The sequence below is a fragment of the Zingiber officinale genome, chromosome 5A (assembly GCF_018446385.1).
Source record: "Zingiber officinale cultivar Zhangliang chromosome 5A, Zo_v1.1, whole genome shotgun sequence".
Classification (NCBI taxonomy): Eukaryota; Viridiplantae; Streptophyta; class Magnoliopsida; order Zingiberales; family Zingiberaceae; genus Zingiber; species Zingiber officinale.
In genome coordinates this window covers 39816033-39841162 of record NC_055994.1, presented here as the reverse complement: position 1 = coordinate 39841162, position 25130 = coordinate 39816033, and the positions used below count along the sequence as shown (strand labels likewise).

At 34.3% G+C, this 25130-nt stretch overlaps 1 protein-coding gene across 2 annotated transcripts in view; it reads right to left on the bottom strand.

Moving 5' to 3' along the window:
- Positions 1-25130, bottom strand: part of LOC121980448 (probable sodium/metabolite cotransporter BASS4, chloroplastic) — a 79553-nt gene that overhangs the window by 12909 nt on the left and 41514 nt on the right. For both annotated transcript variants that reach the window (XM_042532482.1, XM_042532483.1), the window contains 2 exons: positions 12672-12693; positions 12151-12218 (listed from right to left, as the gene is read on the bottom strand). In XM_042532482.1, the coding sequence (XP_042388416.1) occupies positions 12151-12218; positions 12672-12693 (90 nt within the window). The remainder of the gene's footprint in view (positions 1-12150; positions 12219-12671; positions 12694-25130) is intronic.

Below are 25130 nucleotides of genomic sequence, written 5' to 3'. Positions count from 1 at the left end.
TTTCTTTTTTGCATTCACCAAGGATTATAAAAGAAGAGGTGGTGCCTTATGGTTTAACACATTTTCTATTTCCTCTTCCTTTCCTTGGTGGTGGGCCCTTCATCTTTTTCTTTTCTTCTTCTTCTTTGTGGCCGGCGGCATCAAGCTTGGAGTTCCATTGGTGGCTGGATACTTAGAGGTGAAGAAGAAGAGAAAGGAGGTTCTCTAGTTGTGATATCCCTTTGGTGGCCGAAAGCTTGGAAGGAAGAAGAAGGTTTGGGTGGATTTCATCTTGGTAGATCGTCGCTCACACGAAGTCCAAGAGGAGGAGAGGAATACAATAGAAGATCAAGAGGTTATTAAATCTTCAAAGAATGGTATAACTAATTACTAGTTTCGTTTCATAATTAGTTCATATTCTTTGAATGGATCCTGAAATATCAACACAAGAGACTATCGATTTTAGGCTATCGGTTTTGTGTTATCGATTTTGTGTTTCGATTTCATGTTTCGATCTTGTGCTTCTATTGAGGTCTCTTTAGTTAAACCGAGGGTCACTGTAAGAAGTTTAAACATTGAATTTCTTTGAAAGGTTTTGTCTAGGAAGTGATGGATGATCTCATATCCAAGAAAGCCTAGTGTCTCGCCATGTTTAACCTGGAAGTCAATCTTTGAAATAAATGTTTAATCATCTTCTGTAATATGGTTTAACTTCTGAAGAACACATCGGTTGAACTTGGAGTAAAAATGTTAAGTTTCGTTTCCAATCCAAGTTTAACTTCTGAAGAACAACTTGGATTAATAATGTTAAGTATCGTTTGCAATCCAAGTTTAACTTCAGTAGAGCACATGAGTAGCTAGGAAAAGTTCTGTGCTTGTACAAAATTTTTATACTGGGAACAGAACGGAATCCAGATGTAGCAACCAACAAAGGTAGCAATCCCCTCTAGCATAGATTCCTCCCCTTCACCTTTCTCTACCAATTGTGCAAACCTTTTTCCTATGTGAGAGATCAACCCAATCTTCAACTGAAATAATACCACTATAGTTAAAGAATTAAAACTCTAGCATGCATTATACTTTAAACCTTGTCATCTAACAAGCAATAAAAGAAATATGTCCTATAATGGACAAAACTATAAGAACATCACTTCAGCCCAATAGCATATAGTTGTTAGAGTTGACAATATGACTGAAATGATCATCTGACCGCTAAATCAATTCAAAACGTCCACATACTAGGTTATGGCTCCTTCATTAGTAGAAACACCTTGAGAAGATCAATCTCAAAAGCTTACAGTGAATGAATTGGTAGGTACAAGGAGACAGAATGCTTTAGGCATAGAGGAAATTAAAGTATGGGATTATTGCAACTCGAATATGCCAATAAAAGCTATAGCTAAAATTTTATGTTCATTTGAAAGCACTTTAGTCCATCTTGGTGAAATCCTCAAGTTTTTTTTTTTTTTGAAATGATTTGAAGGAAATATTTCAATTCATTCTACTAGGAAGAAGATATCTGAATTATTTTATTTGGAAGAAGAGATTCTGATAATTCCACTTAAGAGATAACTAGCACTAAAGAGTATTCCGCACCTAATATTTTTATTGCATGGATCCATGTCAATCAATCAGCTAAAATGGACCGCATTTTAGGAATACCTTACTTCGATCAAGACACAGTCAGTGTTGTTAAAGGCGCGAGGCACACTGAGGCACAAAGGGCTCCCTAGAGCTCGAGGCGCGCCTCTTAAACATGAGATTGATTACTATGTCAAATATGATAACTATTAATATTCCACACACACAAATTTCAAACCACTAGCCATGAGATACATAATATGACAAGCAAAACAACACCATAATAAAATTATTAGGCAAGAACACATACCAGTAAGAAAAATGAAAAACAGGACAAAAAAATAGAAAAACAGGACCAAAAAAATTTAAAAAGAAATAGACAACCGCAAGAAGAACACCTACCACTACCAGCAACGCAAGAAGAAGAAGAAAAAGAAGTAGAAGAAGAAGAGAAAAACTGAAAATGAAGAAGAAAAGAAGATAACAGAAGAAAAAGAAGCACAGAAGAACAAAAAAAAAGTTAAAAACACATACCAGTTGATGGGTATGGCGGAGCAACTTAGGCAACGACGGCGGTGGCCGAAAATGCTCTAGGGAGGCTAGGGTTTGGGTGGGTACCTCTCTTTCTTGCGTTCGTTTTCTTCTTCCCTTTTATCTTTTTCCTCCACACCCTAATTCCAAACCAAATGAAACACTTTGCCCAAAAAATAGGTTCAAAACGTGAAGAATCCAAAAGTTCAAGAGGCACACCTCGTTCACACCCTAGATGAGGTGCAAAGGCGCCTCACGCCTTGTGCGCCTCGCGCCTAGGGCGCGCCTCAGCCGTGTCTTTAACAACTCATGACACAGTGCCTACCAAGTTGTGCCCTTGTTTTTAATATCACTCTTAGCCTTCATATTTTACGGTTACCCAATTTGTATGAGATTAATGTTGTTTGTTTCTATTCCTTTTGAAAGTCTATATGTTTTGCTATTTTTTCCCAATTACTTTCTTCTTGTTAACTCCGCCCATGATGACCGGTCATGGTCGGTCCCAAGCCCGGATAAAGGAGGAGGATTGCATTGCGTTGTCAGTCAGCGTCAAAACTATGGCAAATATTTAATGAATTGATCCATTAAACTATTGTGCTAATGATAGGTTGTTCTCCGGAAGGAACGTGTTGCAGGGTCCGACTGTAACGTCTCGGCAAGGACCGCTACATCTCCAGAACTCGGGTGTAGTGCTAAATATGCAAGAGTTAGCGTTACAGGATCCGACTGTAACGTCTCAGCAAAGACCGCTACATCTCCATGAGAACTTGCGTGTAGTGTTAAATATGCAAGAGTTCTCACACCATAGATTGGATAAGAACAAATATGATAGAAAAACTAATAATCTAAGATTTAGAACATGGAACATAGGAACTCTCACTCGTAAATCAATGGAGGTAGTAGATATGATGATTAGGAGAAGAATTAGTATTTTGTGTGTACAAGAAATAAAATGGACAGGCGAGAAGGCAAAGATGATAGAGAACTCGGGTTTTAAGTTATGGAACATGGAAAGAATAAAGCAAGAAATGAAGTAGGTATTATCATAGATAATTTGTTAAAGGATGAAGTTATAGGAGCAGTTAGAAAAGGGGATAGAATTATAGCCCTTAAGATAATAGTGGCGAAAGAAACTATGAACATAATTAGCATATATCCACCACAGGTAGGATTAGATGAAGCTACCAAATCAAGGTTTGGGGAGAACTTAGATGAAATATTACAAAATATTCCACTAAATGAAATGATTTTAATAGGAGGTGATTAAATGGGCATGTCGGAGTGAAAAATGAAGAATATGAGAGAATACATGGGAGTTATGGGTTTGGAACGAAGAATGAGGAAGGGAAAACTATATTAGATTTTGCGATAGCATATGACCTTATATTAGCTAATACGTTTTTTAAGAAAAGAGAAGAACACTTAGTCACATTCAAGGTTAGGAAGAAGGATAGAAAGATTTGTAAAGATTGCAAAGTCATCCCTGGAGAAAGCTTAACTACCCAACATAGGATAGTAGTGTTGGATATACGCCTCAAACATAGTATCAATAACAAGAAAATATATACAATTCCTAGAATTAAGTGGTGGAAGTTAAAGGATGGGAAGCAAAATATATTTAAGGAGAAGGTAGAAGTACAAGTATTAGGTGAAATATATGATGACTCTAATACAACATGGGATAAGATGGTATCAAAGTTGAAAATAATAGATAAGAGTGTACTCGGTGAGTCAAAGGAACATGCACCACTAAGTAAAGAATTTTGGTGGTGGAATGAGAAAGTACAAGAGAAAGTGAAGGAAAAACGAATAGATTATAAAGAATTATATATTTATAAGAACGAGGAAAACTTAAAAAAATATACAATAGCCAAGAAAGAAGCTAAGAAAGTAGTGAGTGAAGCAAAAAATGAAACTTTTGAACGGTTATATCAAAAATTAGATTAAAAAAAAGGAAAAAGAGACATTTATAGAATAGCTAAAGTGAGAGAAAGGAAAACAAGAGATCTTAGTCAAATAAAATGTATTAAAGATGAATGTAATAGGGTATTAGTAAACGATGGAGAAATAAAAGAGCGGTGGAAGAGGTATTCTCATCAACTTTTTAATTAAAGTTTAGGTGACCAACTTAACTTAGGTAATTTAAGTAGGTCAAATGTGCATAGAAATTTTAATTTTTATCGTAGAATTCAAACTTCAGAAGTAAAACAAACTTTAAATGAGATGCACAATGGAAAATCGAACTAGATGATATTCCGATAGAGGTATGAAAGTGCTCAGGGAAACAAGGTATTGAATGGCTTACAAAATTATTTAATATGATATTGAAAATGAAAAAATTGACTGATCACTGGAGGATAAGTACTCTAGTTCTCTTATATAAGAACAAGGGAGACGTACAAAATTGTACAAACTATAGGGGTATTAAACTAATGAGTCATACTATGAAACTTAGGGAAAAAGTAATAGAAAAGAGATTAAGGAAAGAGACCACAGTGACAGAAAATCAATTTGGGTTCATGCCTGGAAGGTCGACAATAGAAGCTATACATCTTCTTAGACAATTAATTGAAAAATATCGGGAGCAAAAACAAGATCTACACATGATATTCATTGACTTAGAAAAAACTTATGATAGAGTTCCAAGAAAAATTATATGGAGAATTTTAGAAAAGAGAGATGCTAGCATAACATATATTGAACTAATTAAGGATATGTATGAACAGAGTAAAGACTTCAGGCAGAGTAACTGAAGCATTTCCAATAAAGATAAGGTTACATCAAGGATCGGCTCTAAGTTCTTATCTTTTTACACTAATTATGGACGAACTCACTGTGCACCTTCAAGACACAATACTGTGGTACATGTTGTTTGCAGATGATATTATTTTGGTAAATGAAACATGTGAAGGAGTAAATGTTAAACTAGAATCTTGGAGGGAAATACTAGAAGGGAAAAGTTTTAAGCTTAGTAGATTAAAGACAGAATATATGGAATTTAAGTTTACCAATATTAGAAGTAATGAAATAATTGTTAAGATAGGAGAGGACGAGTTGCCCAGAACTAAGAGATTTAAATATTTAGGATCATTTTTGCAAAACGATGGAGGGATTGAGAGAGATGTCTTACATAGAAAACAAGGAGGATGGGTGAAATAGAGGGGAGCGTCGAGTATTTTATGTGACCGTAAGGTACCTTTTAAACTTAAAGGTAAGTTTTATAAAATCGCAATTAGGCCTGCTATGTTATATGGAGTTGAATGTTTGGCTATGACTCGAGCACATGAGCAGAAGATGAGAATTGCAGAGATAAGGATGTTAAGGTGGATGTGTGGACATACGAGGATGGACAAAATAAGAAATGAGAGCATTAGAAAGAAAGTCGGAGTTGCAGCTATTGAGGAAAAACTCCGAGAAACACATTTAAGATGGTACAGACATGTATTTAGACGACCAATAAATACTCCAGTTAGACGATGTGAAAATAAACATGCATAGCAAATGAGGAAGACGAAGACTAAAAAAGACTTGGTTAGCAACAATAAAACAAGATAAAATTTATTTAAATATAGATGATGATATAATATGATATAGAGCTCAATGGCGTAAAAGAATTCATACAGCCGACCTAGTGGGAAAAGGCTTGGATGTCGTTGTTGTTATTGTTGTACTTTGTTCTTTTAAATATTATGGAAGTTTTCGCTCTAAGCAAGTTGTAATTTTCTTTCTGTAATTATTGCAAGAAGAGAATTAATTATCCCAAAACTTGTTTAATTGTAATTTTCACTCTTACTATTGCTCGTTTATCGTTGATCTCAACTATACTCACGATTTTCCATCCCCTAAATTTTTTAGTACAAGGGGGTAGGGGTCAACGTAAACACACCTTTTTCCTAGCTCCATGTCAACTTTGTCAAATCTATAACTACTTCTAACTTCCCTATTGTAGCATCAGGCAACAGGAATTTACAATTAATTTTGATTGACTACAAATGAGTTGATTACCCAATCGACTCAGTCATGCAGAAACATTATATTTTTGTCTATTGGCTAATCAGCTTAAAGTCAACAAAGCTCACTAGTCGACTAAAGCCACAACTACGATCATCTTAATGATCGATATTCATCTAACTTGAGATCATCTCCTATTTCCCAAGGATATAAGTCTCACAACTCTCATAGTTCACACACAAGCTCAAGCTCGTCTTCTGTAATTTGCCTTCGCCACTGGGGACATCTCCTGCTTGGCCCTCAAGTCCTTCAAATGCACTAAGAACATGGTTCACTCCACATGTCATCTTTCACTCTTCCCCTACATAGTTCGTCTTCTTTCAATTATCATCAATACTGGTCCGTCAAATATCTCATACCATCCTTCTTCAATCCCCACCAAGCCAAACAACTTGGTCACAAGAAATCATGTTCCACGAGCTACTTCCACACCACCTCAATTCTTCTCATCCCACGGTCCCACAAATGCTGAATGCAACCTCCTCTAAACTCCACCCTACCTCGAGCCATTAACGTGTTAGTTTGATCACACAAAGTCATCATCCACACTTGACCACATCAAATCACAAGCTCCATGTATGTCTTTCTAGGTTCCTACACCACTTAAAACATATCAAATACAAATTTAAGACCTAACTTGAACTCTTAGCATAAACATCAAAATCTAGAGCACTACATTAATAATTTTCTTTTTTTGATATTTGACAATATATTTAAGTTAAGAAAACCAACAAAAGAAATGGAACCTAAAGGAGGCTCCCTCTACACCTAAGCTCCCTCTAAATCTAGAAATTTTCTAAATTTTCACTAGAGGAGAAATAAGATTTCTAACTTAATTTTTTTTTTCCTCTCCCCCATTAATGCACTCAAAAAGATACACCAACAATCTTTCATCTAATGGTTTAATGCATTTAAATGATCTTTAATTTGTATTCAAAGTCCTCTAATGAATTCTAACATGAATATCTACATTATGATGATCAATCACATGTTGAATGTTCTAATTCTAAACATTCTATGCCTACTATCTACTAAATACCAATTGATTATGACTGAAACAGTCTAACTCTACACCCAAATAGTGTACAAATTTCTAAAATTCCCCTACAATTCCATGAACCTCTAAAAACTCTCAACTTTTATGAAGGGGTTTATTTCATCAATTATATCTAGTTGGGAAGATTTTCTACAAAAAAAATTATCATATTTTCCAAGCTAGATACATTTCCCAAAATTAGTTATAAAGACTAGTTCCTTAACCTCAAAGTTGTAATTTTGACCTTATACAAGTGCATTTGTCAAACACAAACTGAAATACCCCTAAGCATATCAAATACAAATTGAATTTATTTCATGCAACTTAAACACAAAATATCCTTTGCATGAAACATCCCAATGTTTAGGGTTACCGTCTTGAATGTGTGTAGTAAGTTCGTCCATAATTAGTATAAAAAGATAAGTACTTAAAGTTGATCCTTGATATAACTCGATTTTTATTGGAAATGCTTCAGTTACTCCGCCTGAAGTCTTTACTCTGACCGTTACATCCTTATAATATCCTTAATTAGTTCAATATATATTACGCTAACACCTCTCTTTTCTAGAATTCTTCATATATGATGATAAAATTTATCCAAGTATAGATGATGATATAGTAGGAAATAGAACTCAATGGCGTAAAAGGATTCATATAGCCGACCTTACCTAGTGGATAAGATTTGGTTGTTGTTGTTGTATGAAACATCCCAATGTGTCAATTATCTAGAATTGAATTTGCCACTCATTCTCAAACTTATAGACACACCCTAAAACTCTTTCAGCACGCAAGTACAATTTCTTTGGGATACAAAACCTAAGCTTTAATAGCTCGAGCGGTGTCATGTTTTAACCTTTAAGTGGAATGATATTATTTTAGTATCGTGCTAATATTTTAATGTAGGGTGTTGATGGCAAATTGCAGGTGAAAGAAGTAAAGAGTTGAAGAAGAAAAAATAAATATATACTTAAGTTCAAGATCAAACTTTGTGTTCCATCTAGAATAATATAGTTTTGATATTATCTTTTGTAGACATACAACAACAATAACCAAGTCTTATCCCACTAGGTGGGGCCGGTTATATGGATTGTTCTACATCATTGGGCTCTATCCCCTACTATATCATCTATACTTAAATAAATTTTATCTTATTTTATTGTTGCTAACCAAGCTTCCTCTTCCTCGTTTAATGTGCATATTTGTCATAGTTTCATATAGCCTAACCGAAGTATTTATTGGTCATCTAAATATATGTCTATACCATCTTCAACATGTCTCTTGAGTTTTTCCTCAATAAATGTAACTCCGACTTTCTCTTTAATGTTCTCATTTTTTATTATGTCCATCCTTGTATGATCACACATCCAACTTAACATCCTTATCTCTGCAACTCTCATCTTTTGCTCATGTGCTCGAGTCATAGCCCAACATTCAGCGTCATATAATATAGCAGATCTAACCATCGTTTTGTAGAACTTCCCTTTAAATTTTAAAGGTACTTTACGATCATATAAAATATCGACGTACTCCTATATTTCAATCATCCTGCTTGTATCATATGTAAGACATCTCTCTTAATCCCTATATCGTTTTACAAAAATGATCCTAAATATTTAAAGCATTACACAAGATAAAAAAGTTAACAACATTATCTTAATTCATCTTAATCTACATTATAGCAAGTAAAGGGATACAAAGCGAAGAACCTCACACTACAATCCGTTAAAAAATTCCCTCATCAGAAGAATTAATGTCTAGCCTAAGAAGATACTATCTTATATAGGGAAGATTCAACTCATCAGCTCAGTCTTGCAGGGAGTAGAGTGCTTTTGACTATCTATTCTTCCATTGCCTTATGGGATTGCAAACTGCATCTAGAGCACATACAAGAGTTTTACATGGACATCCATGCATCATCCTATCTCTTGAGTTGGCATGTACAGGCTAAAGGATGAAGGTTGGCAAGGGCTACAGGACCTAAAGGCATGGAACAAAGCACTGCTTACAAAAGTCTTATGGCGCATTCAAAGAAGTAGGATACTAATTAAATGGATACATCATACATACTTAAGCAACGTGAATATCTAGGCTTGGAAAGCCAAGCATATGTACTTGCCACTGATTAAGAAGCTATTACAAATACAGGAAGAATTAGCTTCTTCAGTTGGTTCCTCAAAGGTAGCTGCACAAATGTTGGCCAGGTTTGGTCAAGAGGGGAAAAAAGTTGTCAGAGCCTATCATCATTTCAGCTAGCTCCCAAGAGTCATGGGCTCGTACAATGTGGAAATCATACGGCCATGTCTAGCTAAAAATGGCAGCGTATATGAGGGTGAGGAAATGGATGTGGAAAGGATTTTTCGAGAGAAACAAGTGCATGTATACCGTACCTTTGGTATCTACTCTGACTTAATGTTGTTTCAGGCATGAGTAGAGACTCAAGGTAGACCTTTTGTACATCTTCTCTTTTAAAATACATACTTACATATAACTATCAAAAACAATGCTACCACATCATAGGATAGTAAATTGGCCCTTGATGATAATTTATATCTCATACCTGATAGATCATGATTTTTCTTGCCTGTTCCTAGACCTAGGCATATGTTTACCTTAGCAGAATTATCATGAAAACTAAACCTAGGATTATCATCATAACTGAAACTAAAATTATACATAGGTAACTGAAATTTGAATTCAAATTCAAATTAGACATTAGTTACCATTTATTTTAGCTTTGGAGCTCCCCCTCAATTTGAGCTTCCAACTTTGTCCTCATTCTCTCTTAGGCTTCTTCATCTTCAATACCTCCTTCTTTGGGCACTTGCTATGGTAGTGGCTCCCCCTCTCACAGCAAGTAAGCAAATTATATGATCCTTCTTTGTTTCTTTCTTCCTACAACTTGTTTAGGAATTTTTTTACTTTCTTTACCCCTTCTTGGACTTGTCATTATTCCTCGAAGAGATGGATGGTTCCCACTCAACTCATCTGATGAAGAGGGTCTTATATTCTTACTGATTCCCTCAATGATTTGAGTTTGAATTTTATCCTCTTCTTCTTCAATTTTATCTTATACTTTCTATTCTTGGACTTCTTCCTCTTGTTTGAGATTCTCATGCTAATGAACTATTTATTCTAAATCTCCTTGGTATTTTGCATTTTTCAAATCCATTCAAGATTTTTTGGGCACAACTAAATGGATTTTAAAGTTATAACCTCCATGTCAAAGCTTCTAATGGCACTTCCACTTGTTAACATCATCAAATCACTATAGAAATGCAATGCTTCTCCATCAAATAGATTGTACGGTTGCAATTAGTCCTTCCAAGCAAACGAGTTCCAATACCACTTGTTATGATTGGAAATGCAGTGAGACCTGTTAGATCTTCCTAGCTTTAATACCACTTGTTAGGACTAGTGTGTATAAATAGTCCAATAACATAAAGAGGAATGAATAGCGATTGACCTACAAATAAAATCTTTCTATTCTTGCTAATGGCTAAGCAAGACCATACAAAGTTTTGCAGTGGAAATAAAGTATTACGACAGTTGCTAATTCTAATCGCTAATAAGATAAAGTAAATGCTATTTGGAACCCTCATTCCTACTCAACAACTTATGACTGTCGGTGAGTCACTCTCGAAAGTCCAGCATCTTTCTCCATCACGAATAGCCTCCAAAGGTGGAGAAACCTCTGACAAAAAGTCGTACAGTAAAGCTTACAATAAGATGTAGAGGATTAGGCTACAAGGAATACAAGAGGAGTTAATAGATTAGAACAATCCATATTTCACCTGTAACGACCCGGCCCTTTGGCCTCTTGGGCGGCCCTTGCGACGGCCCACTGGCGGCCCTTATGTCGTTGGCCCATTTGGCGACCTCTCATGTCGTCGACCGACGACCCATTGACCGTGTCATTATTCACTAGGACTTCCCACCAAGCCATCTACCATGGTCGCACCAAGTCATGCTCCACAAGTTGCTCCAACACCACCTAAATGTTTTTGGTTCAGTGATCCATCGAATGATTCATGCAACCTTATCTGAACTCCATTAGACCTCAAGTCATTGAACATGTTACCTTGGACACGCTAAGTCATCATCCACACTTGACCTCGTTGAGTCACGAGTTACATAGGCTCCATACATATCCTACCAAGTTCCTACACAACTTAAACACATTTTATGCAAACATCAAAACCCAAGGTCGAAACCAACCACTTCAAGCACTATTACCAACAAGGTGTTTATAATTTATGCATTCTTTATAAAGTATATTTAGTCAATTATTTATTTTTCTCAATTATTCAATTCTTTTATAATGTGGTGCGACCCTTTCTCAGACCCCGCACTAGCGAGAACTTTGTGCACCCTGCTTCCCCTTAATTCTTTTATAAGATTATTGTATTTTCATTATATATGTTGTAATTTCTTTTCTATAACAATTGTGAGAAGAAAATTAGTTCTCCGAAACCTAGTTTCAAGGTATAAAGTTTTGCCCCTTGTTATCCTATCCATTTTTCCCTTCTTTACTTGGAGTCAAATGGACTGTTCCCTTCAAAGCAAAGAAAGAGGATAGAAAAATTTCCTCAGGAGAAGGACAAGGACAAGATTGTAAAATATTTCTTGCCCAATCATTTTCTTTGGTAGAAAGAAAGGATATATATATATATATATCAACAATTAAAATAGAAAATCATAAATCAAAATAGATTTGAAAAAGGAAAAAAAAATTAAGCTCGTATTTGAGCTTTATTCCATGAAAGTGATTCTTTGAAATCAAACAGAAGCAATATAGAGAAAATAAAAACAAAATCTGGTTTTGTACTTTTATTTTTAAGAAAGTTGATATTCTCAATTATTTTGTTTACAAAAGTATCCTCTTCCCTTAAATAAAGGCATATGGTATTTTCATTGTATATAAGGTTGTACTTCCCTTTCCATCATGATTATGAGAAGAGAATTAAAATGTAAAAACTAATTTTACATTAAATAAGGAACAATTAGAGACTCACGAGACTAAGAAGCACGGCACTTAACATGGACAAAGATTGGCGATTCCGATCAACAAATTCTGCCATGCCTGAAAAGTAATACCAAAACACTTTCATATAGCCCCTATGTAAACAGAGAATACACACAAATCCAGGTTTCGGAACATAGAAGAAAATAACCTCAAACTAATTTGAATTGTCTATGATTTGCACTCTTTAACTAGCATAAAATTCAATAATCCTTCTCAAATTATTAACTCATGAAAATTTTATCAAGGATAGCTTCAAAAGAAAAACAATCCATGGAACTCACTAGAATAATGAATTACCACTCTGATTCACATAAAGCAAGAGTTTTAGTGTGGATACAATGAAAAACTTGGCATTGCTGGTTTTTCATTATAGACAAGTAATATTTAGTGTTCCCTTGTGACTTCTAAAGGAAGAGTTTTCAGTAGCATACAAAGAAAAGGAAGAAAAAATAAACATGAAAAAAATACAAAGCAAGGGAAGAACAAATAAACATGAAAAATGTAACTCACTTTCTGATGAATCACGAAGGACCTGCAAATATTGAAGTGCATCAGTTTCTTTCCCATTTCCTCAGAAATATTCACAAGCATCTCAGATTACAAAATGAAGGATGTAGCTAAACAAGACAAGAAGATGAAATATGAAAAGAAGAAACATTTTGTATAAGCAACACTTTACTTTGGTAATTTTTTCTAAGATATTTATATGGTCGGTTTCATAATAAGAGTTGATTCTACACCTTAAATGTAACATTATATATGGTTGGTTTCATAATAATAGTCAAATCTACACCTTAAATGGTAACATTACATTCAATTGTGAGCATTATCAACTGAACAAGCAATGTCCAACTACTTTGGGTTGAACAATCATAGATTCCTGGATATTTGATAACAAATAATTGAAGAGAGTAACAAACTTGGTATTGATTCCAGCTAACCACAATATATAGTGATCTTTTGTTTATTTTCATAAAAATTTAACAAGAATAGATGTTGCAAGTACTTCGGGTTGGTTTTGATGTGATGAACCGAGTTAAGTTAGGTTCTACGTTTTTGATGTCTTGTGTCTAAGTGCGCAAAGACTTAGGAACACAAGAAGTCGAGCGGAAGATGCAGTGAGAAAGAAGGATGACACAAGAAGTGAGTCGACAGACTCGGTGCATCCGAGGGGCGAGAAGCCGTGGAAGAGTACATCGGCGGACGAGAAGGACGCGCGCAATGCTTCCGAGGGATGAGAAGCCGAGGAGGAAGGTTACTCGAGGAGAAGTTCAGGTGAGCTCAACTCTAGACGATCAAAGGATCACCCAAATGACCAAACAAGTGATCGGACAAGTCAACACTGAGTTGACTTTGTACAGGCGCCTGGAGTCGTCCTGGCTAAGTTAGCAATTCGAGCCATTGCAGCGAGGATCAACACTGGAGTCCACGTTAGCAAACTCCAAACACCCGGACCAAGTCTAGGCCTCCCGACCCTCGAAATTTAATACAACACACTTGTACTTTCAATTCTTTATTCTGTTTTTATTTTGTTAGTGCTTAAACGTTGTAAGGGGCTACTTCGTCTGTCAAAGGAGCTTGATAGTACACTTTCTACTGCCTTGAATTAGCAACCTCCCTGGTTGCAAACCAAGTAACTCTTCTTGTTCCCTTTACTTTTTATGTTATTATTTTTGCTTAACTAATGTGTGTTCGTCCTTGCTAAAGTTCAATAGCAAGAGAAATTTTTAACCTTTAATTGTAGGGTTATTCATGCCCCCTTTAGCTGGCCTACACAGTACCTACAATTAGTATTAGAGCCCAACTGATTTAGAAGGACTAACCGCCAGCTAAAGAAAAAGAAAGATGGTCGGATCTAGCATCTATCCACCAACATTTGAGGAGGAGTGTGCGTTTTGGAAATGAAAATGGAGATTTTTTCGAACCGACTTTGATATAATGTTAACAATGACATATGATTTTGAAGCACCAAAGGACAATAACGGAGAAATCGATGAACACCTCTGGACCAAAAATTAGTGCAACGAGTTTATAGCAAATAGCAAGGCCGAGTTTCACCTTGTGAGCGTACTACCAGTTGAGGAACTCGACAGAATCGACATATACAAATCTGCCAAAGCTCTCTGGATAAGATTCTGAAACTCCACGAAGAACCAAAAGAAGATGAATCTGACTCTTTGATGGATATCTATTCATCTTCAAAAGAGTCTGAGACCGAAGAGATTGTCGGAACATCACTAATAGCCGAATATCTACCTGAAGATGATGAAAGTGTTTTGGAAGATAGCATCAATGAAGGGGGAGCGTCTACCTACCAGTCTGATATGGTAAGTGAGGTACGTAACCTTCCTTCCGACCAATTATATGAATGTATTAAGATGCTTAGTGGATCACTTTGTAAATCTAGGATAAAATATTTAGATTCGAAGAAACAATATAAATGTCTAGTAGCAAATTTAAGAAACTTGATATTAAAAATAATAATTTGAAAGAAGAAATAGAATTATTGAAAAATAATTATATATGCTCCAATTTGAACATTTCACCAATTTCAAATTTTAGAAATACCGGAGGACTAAGTTGGTTTATTAGAAACCATTGGGGCCAAATTATAAAAGTGCCTAGAAATTATATTCCAAGAAAATTTCTGATAAATCCAGTAGGTAGGAATTTATTTTAGGTTCCTAAATAATGCTTAGTCTGATTAAATTAATTTTTATATGTATGCTTAATTTTTAGAAGGGGAGCCTTGGCGCAACGGTAAAGTTGTTGCCATGTGACCAAAAGGTCACGGGTTCGAATCCTAAAAACAGCCTCTTACAAAAAACAAGGTAAGGCCTCGTAGAATGAATCCTTCCCCAGGACCCCGCATCGCGGGAGCTTCATGCACCGGGCTGCCTTTTTTTATGCTTAAATTTGATTTAATTTTAACATTTTTTTTGGTAAAATTAATTATTTCATGAACATTCTGTTAATATTTTTTGATTAATTTTTTCTGTGATAATGAATTATATTTTCCATTAGATTAAAAAAATTGAGAGTTTTCGACGATTATATAATTTTTTATGAATTTTTAATCAAAAAAGGGAATCTTTAAAATTTTATTTTTTCGAAGATTAATTTTGAAAAACTTGATTTTTTGGATGAAGACCGTTATACGTTGAATGCTTAGAAAAAGAAGCTAGATTTTAGGACTTAAAAAACTATTTTTAAATATTTAAATTTGAAAATGATTATTTCTGCTCAAAAATATTATTTTTGGTCAAAATAAAAATTTGTTTGTCTGAAAATTTTTATCCTAATTCGATTGTTTTTGTTTGACCATGACAAAAATTTTCAGAATTTTTCAAATATTTTAAATTATTTTTCCAAAATCTTTGAATTAATCGATTAAAAATTATTTCTTCAAAAATTAATTTCGATTAAAAGGTAATTATTGAAAATTCTGTTTCAATCTCCTAAAAAATTATCAATATTTTTCAAGTGTTTTTTCGTACTTTCCCTGTTTTTTTTTTTATCAAAGGGGGAGAAAATTAGAGATTAAGTTAAGGGGGAGATATATAATTTAATATTCTTTTATTGAATTGATTGTAATTTTTTTAATAGAAATAATTGCTAATTAACTTATTTAAATTATTGTTTGTTTTTAACTCTAACTTAACTTGAATTATTGCACATCATAAAGGGAAATATTGTAAATACCCCGGATTAATTTTGATGTGATAGATCGAGTTAAGTTAGGCTCTATATTTTTGATGCCCTGTGTCTAAGTGTAAAGGTATTTAGAAATACAAGAAGTCGAGCCGAAGACGCAGTGAATGAGAAATATGACACAGGAGGCGAGTGGATGGACTTGGTGAATTTGAGGGACGAGGAGCCGCAGAAGAGTAGATCGATGGATGAAAAGGACGTGTGTGGCGCCGAGAGACAAGAACCCGGGGAGGAAGGCTGCTCGAGGAGAAGACCGGAGTTGGTTTCAGGTGAGCTCAATTCTGGACAATCGGAGGATCACCCAAATGTCCGAACAAGTGATCAGACAAGTCAACATTGAGTTGACTTTATCTAGGCGCCTGGACAAGGACTAGGTCTAGGGCGCTCGGAGCAGTCTTGGCCAAGTCAACGATGCGAGCCGTTACAGCAAAATCAGCACTGGAGTCCACGTTAGTAGACTCCAGGCGCCGGACCGGGTCCAAGCGCCTGGGAACACGATAATCTTTATAAAGAAGACGTTGTGGAGTGGATCGAGTCGACCACGTCCAGGTGCCTAGACCGGATCCAAGCGCACGAATCGGAATCGAATCCTGGCTGTAATGCCCAAAATCCACTAACCCAAAAGCAACCTGATAAATGGTTAAATTGTTTCAACTAAACAGTCATAAAAGTAAAAAAAAACGATATATTTAAACGTTAAATGCTAAAGGGTATCACATAGTTATTTTAATTTAGAAATATATGGTTTTATTTAATAGTAAAAATTTTCAGAATTTATAGGAGGGGATTTATCTTAAAGGAGTCGGACCCATTATGTTGGGAGTAATGGGCTAGACATCACCCACTATATAAATTAAACCTTACGTGGGAGGGGGATTGAAAATCTCGAACAAGGCTAGGGAGGAGGCGGCAGCAATTGTGAGGAGGGTTGGAAGAGAGGAAACAAAGCAGTTCCGCGACTTCTTGAAGGAAGAACGAGGCCAAAGGACCTTCCCATCGTTGCTCCTTATCATCGCCCGTGCCAACACCCAGCTTTTGAGCACCAAGGCACCTTTTAAACCTTTTCTTTATGTGCCATTTGGATCATATTATGCACGCTTTAATATTTTTGTATGAGAAATCTTGAGGTTTAGTTTCACACCCCTTATACTGATTTCCCTATGTTATTTTGGAGTTATATGCATGGTTGGGATGGTTATTTGAGGTTACGTGCAGCAGATTTCGAGGGGTGTTTGGGGGTTGTGCGTAGCAGATTTTTTATGGTTAATTGAGGTTGTGCGTAGCAGATTTTTAATGGTTATTTGAGGTTGTGCACAGCAGTTTTTTTTATGGTTAATCGAGGTTGTGCACAACAGATTTTTGATGGTTAATCGAGGTTGTACGTAGCAGATTTTTTATGGTTATTTGAGGTTGTGCATACCAGATTTTTTATGGTCATTTGAGGTTTGTGTGCCGCAGGGTTTAAGGGGTAGTTGCAACAGTTTTTTTTAGGGGTATTGTGTGTGTGTGTGCAATAGGTTTTGATGAATACTCGGTCACCTTACGTCCGAGGAAGCTTAGGAGTTGTGGCAACATCATGAGTAATCGCAACACATTCAAAAAAAACAACGAGTATTTTAAGTGTTTATTTAGCTTCATGTAGTTATGTAGCTTAATGATATAAACGTTTATTGAGATTTACATAGGCTAATGATATGCATTTTTATTGAGCTTTACGTAGGTTAATAATATGCATGTTTATTGAGCATTGTGTAGTTTAATAAGATATGCTAAAGTTATGATGCATGTGTACCTGAATGGAAAGAATGAAAAAAAATGATAGTAATGATGAGGATTAATGAAAATTCTACAAGGGTCAAGGCCTCCGAGGAACCCGTTTACAGGACAAGGCCCCAGAGGAACCCCAACACTAGATTTTCATATTTGGCCACGGCCCAGTGACAAGAGTTACTGACGCCTGCCTGGTACCATGGTTATACAGATTGACCAATCGAACAAAGGATAAAGGATAACTAATGCATCTCCATCCAAGAATGATATATGATAAATGCTAAAGGATAGTGCTATGCAATGTGATGATTTTAAAGGATACATAAACTGTTGTGTGATACTCATAGTTTAACGTTTTATGGTAGATGCCTATATGCATGTTTACTTGTTTCTTTGACAATAAATTTCAAATTAGGGTAGATTTAATGATGCATGCAACTGTTTATGGAATTCTTGCTATTATGATTTGAAGGTGTTGAGTTAGACTCATTAGGTTTGGTTTGTGGCAGGTGAAGAAACAGATGACGTTGGAGGCTCGAACCCTTGACCAGACTGGACAGGACAGTAGAGGACCTTTCGATTTCGCGCAAAGAATAAATAAACAATATTTATGATTTAGAGAGAATAAAATAGTATTGAATTTAGACCTCCAGGATGTTTGACTGGTTTATTAATTACAGTCAGTTTTTCTTATTTCATTGGAATGTTATATAGTGCATGGAATGTAAAAAAAAACATAGGGGCATTTTACTGGCGCCCGAACCGGGTCCAAGCGCTTGAGAGCTGCCAAGTCAGCAAACGGATAACTTTGACCAGTAGGCTATAAATAGAGCCCTGGTCCTTGAAGTTTAATACAACACACTTGTACTTTCAATTCTTCATTCTATTTTTATTCTATTAGTGTTTAAATGTTGAGGGGCTACTTCGCCTCCAACTCTGTATAAGAATGAGCTTGATAGTATACTTTCTACTACTTTGAATAAGTAACCTCTCTAGTTGCAAACCAAATAACTCTTCTTGTTCCCTTTACTTTTTATGATATTATTTTTTCTTAACTAATGTGTATTCGTCCTTGCTAAAGTTCAATAGCAAGAGAAATTTCTAACGTTTAATTGTAGGGTTATTCACCCACCCCCTCTAGCCGGCCTACACAGTTGCCTTTGGAAGGAAAAATTGCTGAAACTGAATTCTTATTCTAGCTTCATGGCATATAATTTGTCTAATCTCTTAAAGAAAAGTTATTTATTTATCTGATCACCATATCAAGTTAGAGTTGTGGTATTGTATCTATGGTTTCAAATGTTGATTTGTATCAATGTGACCTAAACATTTTCATTGTGATCACCAACCAATATTAATGTTGTCAATCAGCACAGAAAAATGTCGCCCATGCAAACACAATTTTAATAGTACCAACTCAGAGTAAGTCTATCTTGACTGATACTATTCAAACCTGACCAAGACAATAAGATTTTATTCATTACTCATTTTTTTATTTTGTTAGTAAATCATAGGGAAGAGATGAAGCACTAAAAAGAGGAGAAAAGAAGCACCAATGAACAATATTGACAAAGATAATAAGATTCTCACCCATGACTCATCCTTCAATTTTCTCAGTTGTCACAAGAAGATAGAAACACTAAAAGCAAATGGAGGAGGAGAGGCAATGCACCAAATGGAACACAATAGTAGCAAAGAGGAGTAGCACCAGAGTCAAAGCATATCCATATTTTGAATTTATAACTATTTTAGTTTTATTTGTGTGAGTTCAAATCCAAGTTCAATGATTGACTGATATATTTATGAACATGTAAAGTCCAAGAATAGATATTCTAGGCCCATTATTAAACATGTGACCAAGGTTGAGAATACCGTTCCGTGCCGCCCGGCACGGACGGTTTTTACCGTTCCGCCGGGCGGCCGAAACCGGCACGGGAGCACCTCCCGTCTCGGCGGCGCCGGAGGAGACGCGGGACGCCACCGACCGCGTCCCGCGACGACTTCGGCACCGAAGGCGTCGTGCGCGACGCCTTCTGCGGCGCCGATGGTGTCGCCGAAAGCGTCCGGCAAGGTAGCCGGACGCTTCCGGCGACCCTTCCAGCGCCGCCGGACGCCTCTCGCGAACCCAGTTTTTTTTTCTTTTTTAATAATTATTTATTTTATTTTATTAATTTAAACAATTTCTAAGGAGGATGTGTGATATTTCGAAGAGGCTTTTATAAACCCTAATTAAATTATCCTAATAAAATATATAAAAAAATATTTAAAATTAAAATAAATTAAATAAATTTTATTAATTAATATTCTGAAAAAAATAATGTTTTAAATTTCATTTAAAAATTAAAAAAATATAATAATTCTTATTTATATTCTAATATATTTTTTTATTATTTTAAATTTTTAAAAAATTCTAAAAAAAATTAAAAAATTCTAAATTTTTTAAAAAAAATTCTAATAAATAATATTTATATTCTGATATATTTTTTTATTTTTTAAAATTTTTTATTATTTAAAATATATATTATTTAATTATTAATTAATTAAATGAATAAATAGTTATTTTATTTATTTAATAATAATAATATTATTATTATTATTGTTATTATTATTATAGATACTTTCATTTTAATTTGAATTATTGTTATATCAATTCTATTTAAATAAATTTATTTTTAATTATTTTTTCTAATAATATTAAATTATTCAATAATTGAGAACTTATAATAAATCAATATACAACTTATTTTTATATATACCATAAACATATTTATCTTATAATTACTATAGATAAATAAAAAATACCGAAACTGAATCGGCACGGCACGATACGATACCGAAACCGTATCGTTCCGGTCTGAGACCGAAACCTCGGCATGGGTCGAAATTTTAAACCTTGCATGTGACTTAGAAATATATGTACAATGCTATTTGATGCACGCTACTCAATTAAGTATTCCGAAGGTATAATCATTAGTCAAGATATTTGCCAAATTTTTGTTTGTTTTAGAAAATTTATTCAATTAAACCAATGCTCTCATCCATGCATGACACTTAATTGAATATTAGGATGGTATAATTATTAGTCGAGATATTTGTTACACTTCCAACCTAAAATGTTTAACTTAATTAACTTTTTAATTGCTATAGATTTATTGGAGGCAAGTAAGCTAAATGGAAGGATTCTAGAATTAAACTTGATCTAGGAACACTTTAAAACATGTAGAGGATGCTAAAACTATACTTCTAAACTAGAGATTGAAACTCTAGCGGTGAATGTTGCTTTAAGCCTTGATTGTATCCTCTAAACACTGCTAATATAGGATCAAAGTCCAGATGAAAAAAGTGAAAGTTGTTTCCACTGTTGAAGCATATGCAAAACTACATCAACCATCTCACGAACATGGAACCTAATTAATTGGGGCACATGACTTCATGAAATTATAGTATCTTAAGCTGAAAATAGTTGACTTGGATGGTTCACTATATTTAAGAATTTGTAACAACAAAGCTTTTATCCCATTAAATGGGATCAGCTATATGGATCCTCCCACACTTTATTTAAGAATCTTCAAACAACTAAAAAAACTTGATGTTGTTTAGAACTACTGTTTCATTTGTAACTTGCTAAACTATAGAGCTTTCTTTTTCAAACTAATACTCTCTTGAAATTCCATTGTCAATCATTTATTTGCCACAAATTTAAATTATGAGCTGAACATATAGGAGGGTATATAAATATAATAACATTAAATTGTGTAAAAAAAACAGATACAAAAATATGCTAGTTTTTTAGTGTAGCTCAGACCTAGGTCGAAGAAGTTGACTATAGAAAACTAAGTAGAGAAAGTGTACTGCTAAGTTGAATTATACATTAGGCTTTGTATGAGGGAACTGCTTTAGATTTCAATTGTATTCAATTGAGTAACAAGCAACTCGTCCAAGTAGTTGAGGGGGGCAAATCAGTAATAAGACGTGCAATGCGGTAGAACAGGATTAATCATTCAAAGATTTGTTTGAAGTGGTTAATTGCAGTTAGTTTGTTTTAAGTGGTCACTTGTGCACTGTGATTAGGCACTCCCTTACAAGTATTCTTCTCCTTAAATGTAGATGAGTTATGTAATTTTTCTCACCTTTGGCTTAATATTTTAAGAATTTTAATCTTATAATCACCTCTAGTCATCTGTGTACCACTTCCTGCCCCTTTAGTTTAACTACTTACATTTGTCCATACTCCAAACTCCCCATCTGATGACTCCAATCTGACATTACCTCAGTTGAACTTACACACCCACCTTCCATTCTAAGTCAGCCAAAGTGATATTAATTCAATTGAACTGTTCTGTTAAGGTTTCTTAATCTCTTCTAGGTGGGAAAGCCAGAACCCCTTTAAGCCATCATTCCACCCCCTGCCCAAGCTTGGGAGTTGGGATAAACTTTATTCTCAGCCTCCCGCACAACTAAAGGCTAAAGCTAAGCATTAGAAGATTAGGGTTTACCGTATTTTAAGCCCCTTCTCCATGCTCCTCGAATTGGCAGGGCATGCTCTTTTCCACCTGATTATATAAGCATCTTACAAAAAAATTTGATGCTGGGCTCTGATTCCCTTTGATCCACTCATAATTCAGCTGTTGAATAGCTAAACTCGAATATTAGTCGGTTCTCTCCAAACTCTTGGTGCCATCTCCTAGTATTTTTAGTTGTAAGCACTGCCAGTGATTGAAGCAAATGAAACACCATTACATGAGAGAAACTGAATTTTCTTCTCCTAAATATAAACAATAATTATCCTCAAATAGGATTAAAACCTAAAGAAATTCTAATTTCCATCAAAAGACAAGAGAAAATAGCTTCATTTCACAACCTTCTTGGCTGATATTCACCTAGTGCTTAACATCCATCTTAAAATCACCAAAGAGAAGTAACATGACACTAAGAATGCCTCAGAAAATCAGTTTCTCTACTTTTATCATGAACTTGAATGAAGAACCTAATACAACAGTACTAAAGGTTCCCCTAATCTGGTAATTGCCAAAATGCCATTGAAGTCTTGATTCTAACATTTTCCTTTTTCTTGCAGACGTTGATGTAATTAAACAAAATTGATGTATTATAATTACTCAAATAGGATTGCAACCCAAGTATTTATAGATTCCAAAATAATAAACTAATCAAAACTAAGAACCTAAACTAGGAAAATATAAAACTAATCTATTTGTACTTATTCTCATGGTCCCTCTCAAAGTGGAGCTTAGATATATATATGTCCAACTTATTACATAGAAACATAAATGTAGTAGATAGCGGCATGATAGAGATGTCAACAATTTATCCTCGCGAAGAAGTGTAGAGCATACTAATTTTCTTATACATAACAACTTTGCAAATGAAGTGGCAATCCACAAAAATGTGTTTAGTGTGTTCATCGAACCTGGATTGTTTGCAATGTGAATAGCTTTTGATTGTCACAATGAATATTCATTAAATCTGTAATGTTAAAGCTGAGTTCTTCAAGAAAGGATTTTAGCCACATCACCTCACAATTTTATGTGCCATTGGCCTATATTATACTTTCAACACTAAATTGTGCTACAACATTTTGCTTTTTTGTTTTTCCATATAATAAAGTTGCCTCCAAAACATTGATGCAAAATCATGCAATAAGTCTCCCATTAATACTAAATCTCGCCATCAAAAAGGCATTAATATTTAGTTGCCCATATTTCTTGTAGTCACAGTTCTAAGCTGCAAAATAACCTCTTGTAATATAGGATAAAGTTACGTACAATAGACACAATATGGTCCAATCCTTCCCGTAACCAATATTGGTGGAAGCTTTGTGCATCAGACTGCCCTTTATTAAAAGAAACCCAAAGGTAACTCCACATATGAACATGATCCACCAAGGTTCAAAATTTCGAGACATATCGGAGTTTCAATTTCTGATTGAAACAATATAATTTTAGTACCATATCATGTATACGATTTTGATACCTTTTAAAATATAAAATATATTAATTTATATAATTTTATTAATATTTGATTGCTATAGATGTTTATATTATGTTATATTGGAGATGTTGAATGTTGAATTTAAGTTTTAATATTATCTCTTAATATGTTTAATGTTTATTGAGTAAAAGCCGATTTAGAATTAAATGAAGTCCGTCAAGGTGACATAGTAGGATCGAGTAGATTTATACAAGATATAATTTGAATTTATTTTGATTAATTTAAAATTAAAGCATATTTATATATAGAATACTTTAGTTCGTTAGTAGTAGTATTTTTTATAAAGTTAAAAATTATATTGTATTTAATTTTTCATCTTTCTTAATAATTTATTTTCTATCTCATTAAAGTTTTTTTTCTCTATGTTTATCTCGTGGACAGATGAAGGAAAAAAAGATAATCATCCTTAAATAAGTTAAGAGGTTTATTTTTTTCTCTCTATTTACCAATGTGAAAAGGTGGAGAGAAAAAAAAATAATCATCCTTGAAGAAGTTAAAGAGGTATTTTTTTTGTCTCTTTATCTACCTTTGTAGACGAATGGAAGGAAAAATAATAATAAGAAAGAAAAACATCAATGGATGAAAGAGAGAAAAAAAATTAAGAAGAAAGAAAAAAATTAATAGGGAAAATAAAATAGAAAGAATGAATTAAATTAAAAAATCCTCGTGAAGGCCACCATGGGTTCGCAATAGCCTCCACGACCTCGTGGTGCTAGTACTAGTGTGCAAGTGGAATGGTAAATTTCACCCATGCCGAGTACTTAATGACTTCTCATCGATAATATAAATATCACCCATAAATTAATTATGATATCCAATCAAATTCAAAAGAGAAACAAAAGAAATTACCACAAAACCCTTCATCCACAATATAAATATCAACTATTAAAAACCTACAATATCAAATCAAATTCAATTTTTTATAAAAAAATATTATTAGTTTGATGTTATAGTGATATTATCTTTATTGTTAAAATATATGACTAACATTTCATAGTTTTATTTTGATTACATTATAATTATCATACTATTTTAAATTTTCATTTGAAACTTGAAATCAAATTTCTGCTATCTTACCTTCAAGTTAATAAGATAAAATATTAGATCCATTATACATCAAAATTTTATTCTATTTTAATTTATTTTTAGATTTATTTTAAAATTTGTGATAATTAAGCTAATTTGAACCACATTTTGGGGTTTGGAGTAATTTCAAGTCGCTTTAGGTTTCAATAAATCTCACTGAGTAGACATGGTAATTACAATCATGTGGATTCAAAATAGACTTGATTTGAATTTATTTTGACCACTTTTGGGCTAAACCAAACTTATATTTAAGCAAAACCACTTTAGTTGTATGTAGTTGGGTTAATGAAATTTTTGAGAAAACAGAAATTATTCATATATCTTACCTCCCTCTCTCCAAGTACACATTTTTCCCCTTTCACGACCCTTCGTCCCCCTTGGCAATGTCATCAT